At 45.9% G+C, this 13241-nt stretch overlaps 1 protein-coding gene across 2 annotated transcripts in view; it reads right to left on the minus strand.

Annotated features, from left to right (window-relative positions):
* The window catches only part of VSTM4 (V-set and transmembrane domain containing 4), a 96458-nt gene that overhangs the window by 62244 nt on the left and 20973 nt on the right, over window positions 1-13241 (minus strand). For both annotated transcript variants that reach the window (XM_033209242.1, XM_033209243.1), the window contains exon 3: window positions 3623-3691. In XM_033209242.1, coding sequence (XP_033065133.1) covers window positions 3623-3691 — 69 coding nt within the window. The remainder of the gene's footprint in view (window positions 1-3622; window positions 3692-13241) is intronic.

Consider the following 13241-nt stretch of genomic DNA (forward strand, 5'->3'; position numbering starts at 1 on the left):
CCAGGGCACTGCTCTCAGGCTGGAATGCCTGCCCAGTGGTGCCAGATCTTCCAATTCATCCTTTACCTCTTTATGTAAAACTCTCTCTATGAAATGTTGGCTCAAAAGTTTTAAAAATCAGACTAGGCTAAATAATGCTCGCTGAAAGGTTGAAGCCAGACCTTTCAACAAAGGCTTGAGTTTAACAAAATATCTGCAATTAATCAAATCTGGAGTTCACTTTTAAAATACCACATATGGTCGGGCATGGTGGCTCACGACTGTAATCCCAGCACTTTGGGAGGCCAAGGCAGGCCGATCACCTGGGTCGGGAGTTCGAGACCAGCCTGGTCAACATGGTGAAACAAATTAGTACAAATTTTTGTACCAAAAATACAAAAATTAGCCAGGCGTGGTGGCACATGCCTGTAATCCCAGCTACTTGGGAGGCTCAGGCAGAAAAACTGCTTGAACCCAGGAGGCGGAGGTTGCGGTGAGCCGAAATCATGCCACTGCACTCCAGCCTGGGCAACAACAGCAAAACTCCGTCTCAAAAAAAAACGAAAAGAAAAAGAAAAATAATACCACATATACCTGCACGCCCACAATAATTCTAAAAATCATGCTATATTCCCTTTCTCTGAAATCATTTACAGTTTTGTCTTTTGCCATTGAACTTCCAAAGGCTTCACTGCCATTTTTAGACTCAACTGCAAGCTGCCATGCAGAAAATGCCCAGGCCTCCCTGAAGCAGATGGCAGGGCTGGCAGGCTGGAGCAGCTGCCCATGCAGAGAGAGGCCAAGACTGGGGTGCACAATGTCAGTGTGCCAGCTCCCGCCCTCCCAAACAGTCCCACCAAGCCAGGGCCAGGCAGATGGCACCTGTTGCCCAGCAACCCTGATCCCGGCAGGGGTATTCAGTGCTCCTTTGAAAAAGAGTGACCCCAGTGCCCCTCAGCAGAGTCCAGGAACCCCACTCTCCCCTGCCTTCTGAATCAAGAAAGTCAGCTTCAGTCTTGTACATTTTCAGGGCAAATGGGAAAGTCAGGAGATGACAGTTTGAGACAGAAGGCTCTGTACTTCTATTTTTTAATCCAGCCTGTAATACCATCTTGCTCAAGGTGAAACACCTGAGTGATAGCCCCAAAGGATTTTAACTCACTCCAGAATCTCACAAAGAGGCCTGACAATCAATGCCTCTTTTGTGCAGTGGGCTCACAGCCAGGACGAACTAAGCCCCAGGAGGATGGATATCCATCCACAACCCCTACTGTAGCTCTCCTGTTCAGGAACAAAAGGGCAAAAGGCCTGGGATCATGTGCCAGGGAGTTTCAACTGTACCTCTAACCTCGCCAAAGCTACAGCTGGGTTTAAAAAAGCAAAGCACGGAGATGCTGCTGCTGCCGAAATCATAGGAAAAGATTGCTCTGTAAACAGCTGCTCTGAGGCAGGCACTACACATAGTGAGAATGCCAGTTCTGCTTTTGTTGAGGCCTGATTCTGTTGAGAAGAGAGCACATACTGGGCTACAGATTTCATGTAGAGAGTTAGGTCGGGAGTAACTCTGACATTATATAGCTGCACATGAATTATGAGATACTGTTAATTGCACAAAGGGTTTTAGAAATGCTGATTATGCTGTGGGGTATGTTGGGTCTAAATGCCACAATCTTTCCAAACATATAGTCTTGTTTTTGCACCATAGTATTTTCAAAGTATGGTCCTCAGACCACTTGCATAGGAATCACCTGTGGCCCTGAAAGTTCTCTGATCCCTTCCTAATGTTATAATCAGAATCTCAGAGGCTGGAGCCCCAAGTCTCCCTGGGAGATTCTGATGCATCTGATGATATATAGGGTCTAGCTGTCACATCCCTAGTGCTCTACCCTTGCCACAGCCAGGCCCTCTCCATACCCCAACCCATCACAGTGCCTGGTCACAGAGCAGCTCCAGAGACATGGGGCAAAACATCAATGGAGTTGCCTCAATTTTACTAAATAGTAATGAGAAAGGTAAATCTTGCCCTTACTACTGCTTCACTCTATGAGAAGTAAAGTCATTTTCATCTTTTTGTCAATGAGTAGGCATTCTCTTAATGAGAAGCTGAGTGGGGGAAATGGGAATTATTTTACTAGGAGACAGTCATCAAACAAAGAAAAAGGCAACTACAAAAATGCAGAGAAACATCAGGAAATACAAAGAATCATTGTTGGATTCTCATGAGTGCAATCTCATAAACAAAATATTTATGACTACAAAACTAAACAACTAATCCTAGAGGCCTATGTGGGTGACACCTTATGGTTTGCAAACGATGTTCACAATAAAAGTTACATTTTCCTAAGACAGAATGTGTTTCAGTCTACTGCTTTATAACTAGGTATTGGAAGGGGTGGGCTTGAAAGCAAGTACCTTTCCCCTAAGGCTGGCCCTCCTTCTGTCAGATCATACAGTGGGTTAACAAAGGGTGACAGTGAGGCCCCGAGACATGTGCATTTCCTTAGAGACTTTTGGCTAGATCATTCCTCATCAATAAATGCTGTGCCATCACCAGACATAATCTTTACAAAAAGTTCCCGACCACCTGTGAACATTAATCAGCCTTTCACTGATCCAAGGCTCTGCCGGAGAACTCACAATGTGTATTCTTCCATTTCTTATGATCATAATCCTCACCCACTTTATGACAATAATTTCTCTGAACTTTCCTTACTCCAATACAGGGTTTTCCAATCTCAGCACTCTGGATATTTGGAGGCAAAATTCTTTGTCATGGGGACTATCTTGTGCATTGTAGGATTGGCTTCATCCTTGGCCCCTATGGCTGATGCCAGGAGCACCCCCAACAGCTGTGGCAACCAAAGATACAGTCAGACATTGGCAACTGTCCCCTGGAGTAGCAAAAGTCCCCCACTGTTGACAACCCCTGCCCTAAGGCCCAAACCTGAATGTGCATCAGAATTGCCTGGATGTCTTGTTAAACCCCAGATTTCTTAGGCACCATCCCTAGAGCTTCTGATTCTATAAGTTAGGGCAGGGCACAGCCATGTGCAGTTGGAACAAGCTCCCAGGTGATGCATATGCTGCTGATCTGCAATCACACTTTGGGAACCACTGTTCCAAGGCCATGGTTCTCAGCCTGGCTGCATGCTGCAATCATCTGGTGCTTTTAACAACTTCAAAGTAAATCAGAATCTCTAGAGATGTGGTCCAGGCATTCATGTTCTTAACATTCCACGAGCGATTCTAGCATGGGTTGAAAATTACTTGGTTAAGGATTGCAAACTGTCTCTAGAACCCCAAATTCCTTAGGCAACCTGAAATAAAATGTAGTCACAGTAGAGGTACTTATCATTTTTATATCACTTGAAGATTCCTCCCTAATATCACCTGGGAGTAGGAATTTTGGAGCAAAACAAAACAAAACAAACAAACAAAAATTATGTGGACTGGCGCTTTAACTTCCACTCTTTCAAAACTATGGCCTGATACTGACAGGGATTTCCATCTTACTTTGAGTAAGTTTAGACCAAGAAAACAACTTAAAAACTAAGAAGTTAGGATCCTTTCTTGATATTCTGTTTCCTTCCTATTGTCTAAAAGTGAGGCTGCATCTTATCATAAAGAAACACACAAGCTTTACCTTCAAAAAATGCCCAAGTTTCTTTCGTTTTCTCAAAGGATGACTCTTCAGAAGCTTTGAGGGAAATGACTGAAAGACAAAAAAGAAACAGCATAGTATGAAAAAATAATGCCACATGTACACATGGCACTCACATTTATAATGCAATTTCTACATTTGCAAAACCACATTTAGTTGTCAAAACTCACGTTAGGTACGGGTGCAAGGACTTTACCTAACAGCCGGGAAACCCAGGGCACAGGAGAGGTGAAGTAAGTTGTCCATGTTTAAAAGCCAGTAAATGGCAAGCTCAGGATGCAGTTCAGTAAAAGCCCCACTTGCCCCATAGGCTTGAAGAATAAGAAGTTCCCAATGGGAAACCCAAGAATTAATACATGATTTATTTTACCATTTTAGTGGGAGTCTTTCTAAAATGTAGTGTACTTGTCCCAGTATTCCTGGATAGAGAAGCCTGAAGTCATCGGATGACTCAAGGTTAGTGCTCTGAGCACCATTCTCCATGCAAGACAGTCCCACAGAGCCACAGGCATCTAATTGTGAGAACATTTTGTCTTCATTCAGGTAATGGTAGATCACTGAATTCAAGTTGCCTGCTTTCAACAGGCAGGGAAACAGAATTGAGTTACACTGTGTGAAACTTTGAACCTCGCATTAAAGGAGTCTGGACGCATGGGAAGGTTCCATGCACAGGGGTAACATCATCATAGGTAAAGATCTAGAATGATCTTTACCTATGATGTAAAATATCAGGGAATGAAATTATTGTTCAATAGAACCTTCTGAAGTTATTGAAACATTCTATACGTGCACTGTCCAATACAGCAGCCACTGGACACATGTGGCTACTGAATACTTGAAATGTAGCCGGTCTTACCAAATATAACTGAATTTTTACTTTTATTTGTTTAATTAATTTACACAGTTGCATGTGCTCAGGGGTTACCACAATGAAGAGCTCTAGACAAGAGAATCTAGGACCAGAATTGAATGGAGATAGAATCAATACAAGAGGCAAGAAATATGGCAAAGATGGCCTAGAACTTAAATTCAATTTACTGCCTCTCCCACAAACTTTTGTATTATTATTGTCATGATTTCAACTGTGAATTTTCCTTCCTTTTGTCTCTCTGGGCCTTGCACTGGACATTTCCTATTGATATAACTTCCAAATCAAGAATTTTCTCTTCATCTGTGTTTAACCTTCTGTACAACCCTTCTATTAAGTTCTTAACTGCATTTATTATTTTTATTCAGTTCTATATTATTTGTTTAATTCTTTTGTAGATATCTCAGTTCTCTAATGAATTTCTCTAGCTTTTCATCTAATTCTGTAACCATATCAATCATATCATTTTAATGTTTGTGCCTGATAAACTTTCATATTTGCACTTCCCATAGAGTCCTTTCTATTATCTGTTTTTGCTTTGGGTCTTGTCTGTTGGAATGCCTAATAACTTTTTTCTAATTGAATGCCAGACATTGTATATAGAAAATCATGGAGGCTCTAGATAAAATTTTGGTTCCCTGATAGGAAGTTAGAGTAGGGGGAATGGTCACTTTAATCTAATCAGGGTTTGAACTGTTGAGAGGCTTTCAGTTTTTATAGAGTCTGGTCTATTTCTGCTTTGCCCTTACTCAGGGTTCATTTGGTCCTTCAGGGTTCCCCAGTAAAAATCCTGGGGTATTTACCACAACCTCCCAATTTTTATCTCACTGTTAGAATTGCCAAAAACTAGCTCACCTCCTAAACATTCTGGTTGTCACTTTCTGCATAGCTTCTGTCAACTAGCGCTGCTTAAGTATGAGTGAGTTTCTTAGAATTAAGAATTGCCAAAAACTCACTCACCTCCTAAACATCCTGGTTGTCAGTTTCTCCATAGCTTCTTTCAACTAGCACTGCTTAAGTAAGAGCGAGTTTCTCAGAGTTAAAAGTCTCCAGCAACTAGGCTCACTTTGCTGTTTTTCTCTGTGATCTAATTACCTATCTAGTCCTTCAGAGAACAATTAAGATAGCTGGATATATATGCACATATATAACTACGTAATTATATAATACAAATATATTTATGAAATGTAGATATGTGAATCAGAAAGCAGAAGTGCTGATAGATTTTATTTTCAGCTTTCCTAATTGTTCTCAGAAGGAGGGCTTTGCTCTGCTGAGAGTTTGCCTTGATCCTAGAACTCCTTTGCCATCAGAACTTAAATTATTTAAAAAGTGGTGGCTATATCTTCTACCTCTGTATCCTTATCACTGGGCACATTGCCTGGTAGCTGATAGGTGCTTGGTAAAATATATGAATTATCTATTTCTTTCTGACTTCCTCCCAAAGAAAGCAACCTAGATCTCCAGGAAGAGCTCTTAGTGAATATCTGACCTTGTATGTAATCTAAGATATATCAGACAATTTGTCCCTCATGCCCAGCCTCCCTGACCTGCTCAATACCCATAGCCCCTGTAATCTACTGACTGCCAGATGCCCCCTTCAAGCATTTAAAATAAGAAACAGAGTGCATGTGGTTATTATGAGCCCTGAGATTGAAAGAGCCAGCGGATTTTGTGGGTGGTTATGTTGGAAAACAGGTGAACAGAATGGAGCAGAGGCTAGAACTGTACAGCAGAGGAAAGATGAGAGACCAAAGGCTCAATGGCACTCTAGGCCCCACAAGGCTGGGCGTGTTGTGTTTACTCTCCCTGCATTCCATGAGCTCTGCATCCTTAGACTATGCCCGCTTCTCTCCTGAAAAAGCTTGGCTGGGTTTCCACGGCTTCAGCTAATCAAGCCTAGATAAGGATAAGAAGGTCCTGATGATGACAATACGGAGATGAACAATACACATATATCTCCAAGAAGCTTGGTTTCCAGGAGACCAACGATGCCCATCATGGCCTGGACCCTTATTATCACACATGTGGTCCACGGGCCAGCAATGTCAGTGTCACCTGGGAGCTCCTCAGAAATGCAGAATGGCAGGCCCCATGCCGGATCTACTGAATCAGAATCTGTTTTTAAGCCCAGATCCCCTGGGTGAAACATATGCCTTTTAAAAATTGGCACACACATGCTCACAGGGTTGAAAGACTCAGTTGCCACTTGCTGGTTGTATGTCTTTGGATAAGTCAGTTAATTTTCCTGTGCCTTATTTTACCCATTTGTAAAATGGGGATGATGAGAAATGCCCATGTCAGAGTAGATGCAGGGGATAAAGGGGTTCATGTGTGTGAAGTGCTGAGAACAGTGCCTGAGACCTAGTGAGCCCATATCCACAAGGACACTAGCTGTCTAAGTAGAGGGACTTTCACCTGTTCTAGTCACTGCTCTAACCTCCACCCCTCCCCCCAACCTCAGAATGGTCCTTTGTTGTCAGTCCTTTGCCTCAGGGGGTGACTCTTCAACTGTCCAAGTGGCCAACAAGAAAGTGTTCCCTGTTCTTGTGTCTAAATCTCTATAGCTTGAATGAGCTGCTGCCATTCTAACCAACAGGTGCCTTCGGGTCATTTTTTATGCACCTTTCAGGGTCAGAAATTGTGGGTCCTTGATTTAATCCAATTACAGTTCCCTTTCCCTTATTTAGGATAGAAAGCAACAAGCTCTCCCTAATCTATTTATGGACACATGTGTTGAAACAGCTAACAAACTGGGATTCTAAACTAACTCTTTGCAGGGAATCACTGGATGCTCCTCATTCCCCGGCAGTGCAGATATTTTCACAGGACCGTGCAGCAACTTTGGCATCTGACAATTAGCAGCACCACTCCTAATCTTACTTGTTCCTACAAGAAAGAAAAATTTTTACAGGAACCCTGCCAGAGCTGCGGGAATTTTCCCAAAGTTCTCCCATAAGTATCTTGTTGCAGCTGCTAATCCTATGCTATCTCAAAGTGAATTTGATACATTGTCAAGCCAGGGGTCTGAGTCCACAGACCATAAGGAAACAAAGCTGTGGGATGCAGCCAGGCCAACAGCAAGGGCTGTGCAGTGGACAATCAGCAGGTCTCCTGACTCCACAAACACGCTGCCCTCCTCAGCACAGCTGTGAGCAGCTAATATAAATTCACCTTGGTCAACCTTCAAGTGCAGAGCGGAAGAGGCCCCAGTAGGGTAGATGGGCTTGAAGAGGATGGAATGCTTTGAGAAAAAAATTTGCAGGACTAAGGAACAAGTGGCAAATGTTCCAACCATATATTACTAATGTTGCTCAAAGACTTGTGGAAGTAAAAATGCAAATCTCTTGATGGAACAGCATTTTTGTAACAGTTTCCAATGAGTTCAGCAATCAGAAGGCTGGAGTCTTAAGCCAGAGTCAATCAATCTATCCCATTCTGCTGTACTGGGCTCACCTTGGGATCCAGCTGGACTCCCAGACAATTGGAAAGAAGATGACAACAGCCTCTTGTACCAATTTGCTGACTCTTCCTACGTACCAGCTCAGAGGAATGGAGGTCCTGCCCTCCTGACAGCTGCTTGTGGTTAAAGGAGTGCCCAGCCTAATCCCCTAAAGAGGAAAGCAAGCGCATGACAGTCAGCTGGTGAACAAGCCAGTGGTCCTACAGAGTCCTGATGGTGGACTCTGCTGTTCTGTGCTCAGGTTTTCATGATGGGGAGGAGAAATGGAACTTCCATCCTTCCTGGGAAGGAGCAGGACTGGAATGATGCTGCCTCTCTCTGCCCTCTCGTCTGCATTCACCACCTCCCTCACCCCAGGTGGGCAAGGAAAAGCTCCTAATCCAGGAGCTTCTGACCACAGTTCCTCTCTGGGTGAGAGAAACATGGTAAAGAACTTCTTCCAAGTAGCCTCTGTCCTACCCTGTGCTCTGAGACTGGTCTCCCAGCAAATAGCTGGCATGGGGGCAAATGATATGGGGCCCCTTGGGACAGTCGCATCACCCCACTTGCTGGGAGTGACACCAGCCCTGCCTTTCACAGAACCCTGCCTATGACCACTCCTGCACACACTCCTCTCCCATCCATCCTGTGTCCAGGAAGACCATGACGGGGGCAGTGCAAGGACCACAGTGTGCAGGCCTCTAGTCCCCATGCTAGAGTGGGGGTTGGGGAGAGGGGAACAGGCAGGAAAACTGTCCAGGGAAGCAGAAGGAACCCCTCAGTGCCAAGCCACCTATCTCAGTCCAGCTGTATTGGAACTAAAGTGGGTTTTTATGTCTGTCTGATGGTTCAGGTCTCACAGTGGAGGGAGGTGTGATGTGTGCTCAGAAGCTAAATTGTCAGCTGACCTACTGACTGCTTTGTCATTGCCTTGGGACCCCAGCACCCAATGGGCAGAGCCCGTGAGAGTTTCCGGGGAGGCAGTGGCCCAGATGACAGAGCTACGGGCCACTCTAGGGCCTCCCCAGGAGCGCAGAATAGGATGAAATCTAATAAGGGACAAGTTGTGAAATCCATCATGTCACTGCCCCTCTGTTGAAGATAGTGGCCACAGGATCAAACAGTCTGGAAGAATGCAGCCCAGAGGTACTGAGACAAACCAATTCTATCAGTCACATGTCCAGAGGAAGCAGGCTGGAAAGAAAGAGCCTCAGTCAAGTCCCCTTTGATGGGACCTGGGGGGAAACCATCACTCAGAGAGGTGTGAAAACCGAGAGCCCTAATTCCTGCCTTGGAAAGAACGCCCTGCCAACTTCCCTGGGGAGGGCATGTTTCACAGATGAGTTCACACCAAGACCATGTGACAATGCCCTCTGGGTGTCAAGGGGCCTCTGGTTCTTTTGGGGTCCCCCATTCACTGAGGATGCTGACATGCTTTGTCTAGACTGACCGACCTCACCCACGAAAGCGACGGCCAAAAATTCCAAGAGGTCCTGGGAAGGCTCCATTTCTCCTGAAATTCTCTCCCACTGGTGCCTCTAATTCCTTCAACAAAGAATCTTACAATTAACAAAGCTTAAATTGCAACTCTAGGCTATATCCAAAGTCAGGTGCACATTTCCGAGACGGAAAGCCTTCCAGAATGCAGGATTCGATTGAGAGGAAAGTGGTGGGGCCCTGGCGGGCCAAGGGGAAGAAGGAGGCAGCAGGGAGCAGGAACCAGGGTGCAGGGAAGGCGGGCAGCTGGGCTCAGGAGACATGCCTTCCCTTTCCGTGCCCACACTGGCCAGGCTAGCTGAAGCCTTCTCCCTGACTCTACAGATCTTGATCTTAGCAGGTGCTGCCTTCATTAGTGCCCTAAAGCCATAGTTTTAAACTGTACTGAGCAGAAGAATCAACTGGGCTCTTGTTAAAATGAAGACTCCCAGGCATTGCCCCTGAATTTCTGGGAGGGTTTGGGACTCTGCCTGACAAGAGAGTTCACCTCTCAGGAAATTGTGAGGCTCCAGGCCAGAGGACCCTACTTGGCGAGTCTCTGTCATGTGCACTCCTAGAAGAAAGATGGGAAGTGAGTACAAGGAGATTTGGGAGAGGAGATTCCTGCTGTGAGAAACCAGGCCTTGGGCCTCAGTGTCCTGTCCAATCCAGGAGAGGGTCTAGAACTCTCAACTAAACCAATGCCTCTTCTATTTAATACAGGGAAAACAAGAGTAATAAGGATAAGGAGTGACCCTGCCACAGAAGTGTTATCTACTAAGTGATACCGGAGTGCTGGGAAGGGAAGAGTGTGGTCCCTTTGAATAACATGGAAAGGGGGAAGGAGCATGCTGGGTAGAGGAGGGCGTGGTCCCTGGCTAGGGCTCCACCCCTACGGACCTGGGTGCGGACAGGCATTTCCTGTCCAAATGCTACATTTCCCAAGACCGCTCTGGCCTGCCATGCCCCAATCCTGGGCCTATACAACCTGAGACCCTAGCAAGGCAGAGACAGATGCGGTCAGACATCGAGAGGAGCACATCACCGGAAGAAGACGCAAACAGCTTGGTAGTCCAGAGAACATGAAGCACAGCATACCGGCAGAAGAGCATACAGACAGGTATCGCATGCAGGCAGCCCATCAACCAGTGGGACGAGGCACCAGGCAGAGTTTGGCCCAGGCAGTCAGAAGAGAGCTGGGGTCACAGAGCAGCCCAACTCCAGGGGAAAACTGTCTCCCTTCTACCTCCCCCATCAGCTGGGAGCTACTTGCACTCAATAAAACTGCACTTATTCTCCAAGCTCACATGTGATCTGATTCTTCCAGTACACCAAGGCAAGAACCTGGGATACAGAAAGCCCTCTGTCCTTGACACAAGGTGGAGGGTCTAACTGAGCTACAAGCCACCTATAGTCGGCAAAGTAAGAGAGCGCACCATAACACATGCCTACTGGGGCTTCAGGAGCTATCAACATTCACCCCCGGACACTGCCAGTGGGATCGGAGCCCCACAGCTCCTGCCCATCTGTATGCTCCCCTAAGAGTTTGAGCAGCGGGGCACCCAAGAAGCCAGCCACACCCCTATCGCATGCACTGCTAGGGGATAAGGGAACTTTTCCCATTTCAAAAGGACCCTGAAAGAGCACCTCTCTAAATAGCATGTCTCAATGTGGAAAATGATGTGCAGAACAGAGCTTTCAAGAAACAGTGATTTTGAAAAGAACAGAACATGTGTAAGGATGGATGTGTCTTCCCAAGGGGTCATCTGCCTGTCTTGGAAACGGGAGACAATTTGAATTGAAGCTTTCCTCCAGCAGTGATCTAATGTTTCACACCCTTCCTCTATGGAATATGTAGCTTTAAAATCCATCACTGTGCACCACAGCATGCCTTATTCTACCTTGTTCATTATCTGTGTCTGTTTTCTTCACTTTCTAGAATCCTCCTTGGCCCATAGTTCAAGTCATAGTTACTCCTAATGAATGAATGAAAAGAATGTTATGTAGTGGGGTAAGGCCACCTTACCAGGACTATGACATCGTTACTTTCCGGAAGGCTAGGAGAGGGGCCAGGGTCAGGGGGTCCTACGCTGTCCAGCAACAGTCCTTCCCCTGGAGCCTCAGAAGCAGTGGGGATGCACCAGCACACCTGGCTGCAGAGGCTAACTTCTCCATAAAGTTCTGGCCTTGGAGCTGCAGGCTTTGTGTCTGTCATGATTTATTTTATGGGCTCTGGGAGTTTAGTTTCCTACAGGATGGAAGCAGAAAGTCCAAAGATGATTCCTAACCAGAAGGTGATTCTTCTTAAACAGAAGATGATTATTAAGTTTCCTGAAGTCGAAAGGAAGTGGCAGAAGTTTAGGAGCCTGATCCCTGGCAAGTAGGCCTTGCTAATTTGCACCAGGAGAGAGCAAGCACCATCCCACCCCAGTTCCCTCAGGCAGCATTTTACACAGGTTGATAGGACAGGAAAATGTAAAGGGGCTGGAAGAGGATGGTGATGTGAAGTATGCAGAAGAAAAGATTCTTAAGTAAAACAAAGATGAGTCAACACCTTTGTCCCAAATTCAAATGCAATGTATTCAGTTCATACTCCCTTCTTATTCAACGATGGATGGGATGGTTCCCAAGGAAACAGCTCTTAAAATGTAGCTGTGTCCTTACTGTTTATAACTGGAGCAACATTCTCAGGGATAGGGGGCGGGGGGCGTGCAACTGCAGCCCCAGAGAGACACAGAGACCTTCTCTGTTCCTGCTCTCAGGCGCTGGCCTATTGCTTCCTTTCTCCCTTACCTCTCCAAGATTTAGGTCAAAGGCCGTCTCCCCTGGGGCTCGAATAAAGCCATATATGTCAGTAGGACCTCTGAGTGACCTACAGGCAGCAGCTGATGAGAAACAATGAAGCTCCAGCTTTGTCTAGTGGATGCCGCCCTTTCCTAACGCATTCAGTCCAAGACAAATTCCAGCAAACCAAGCAAAAGGGCAAACAAAAAAAATGAAATAGACTTCCCATGGGAAGGCAGTTGGAAAAGAAGTCCACATCCTGAAAGTGAAGGAGCTACAGAGCACAAAGGCCATCTTTATGTCCCCAGTGAGAAGCTAGGAAATACTGAAACCTAAGGCTTGGTCACTGGTCCTCTACACACACAACTCCAGGATAGGGCTATATATGCACTTGCTACTACTTTCCATGCCTAGTTGCCATTTTCATTGGTACCAGAGTTTGGATCACTCATTCACTCCTCCATCTAAAAAGCCATCATTGGGCCCCTTCTGTGTACATGCACCACGTAACATGTGAGGGTGCATTTCAGAAGACTCTGGCAGGGTCCCTGGTACCAAGTTCCCTGACCGGGTCCATCCTTCCAACCATTCCTCTTGTTGCTGCCAACCCCTGTCCCCCACCAACTGCAAACATATATCTAAGTTCATTGGGTTACTTTTGCATGCCTCTCTGGCCTCTTGCAACACTTTTGAGCAGGCTGTCGTCTCTACTGAAACAGCACAGCCCATGGCTATCTGCTGAAGCTCTCCTGTGCCCCAAGCGAAGTCCCACATCCTCCATATGACCTTCTCTATGGCCCAGCAATGTGTCCTCATCTCCCTTACTCCTATGTCAGCCTCACCCCTTCATCTGGCCCTTTCACAGTCTTCCTGCTTGCTACCTCCATAATGTTTATTAAATCTATAACCGTATCTATACCATGGCTTCTCCCCTACATTTTGAGTCTGGGGCCCCAGGAGGGCAGGCATCAAACATCTCCATCTGTACCTCTCTTTGGGCAAGGCACAGTGATGACAGGCTCATAAAGTGG

The sequence above is a fragment of the Trachypithecus francoisi genome, unplaced genomic scaffold, assembly GCF_009764315.1.
Source record: "Trachypithecus francoisi isolate TF-2019V2 unplaced genomic scaffold, Tfra_2.0 Lachesis_group9, whole genome shotgun sequence".
Taxonomy (NCBI): Eukaryota; Metazoa; Chordata; class Mammalia; order Primates; family Cercopithecidae; genus Trachypithecus; species Trachypithecus francoisi.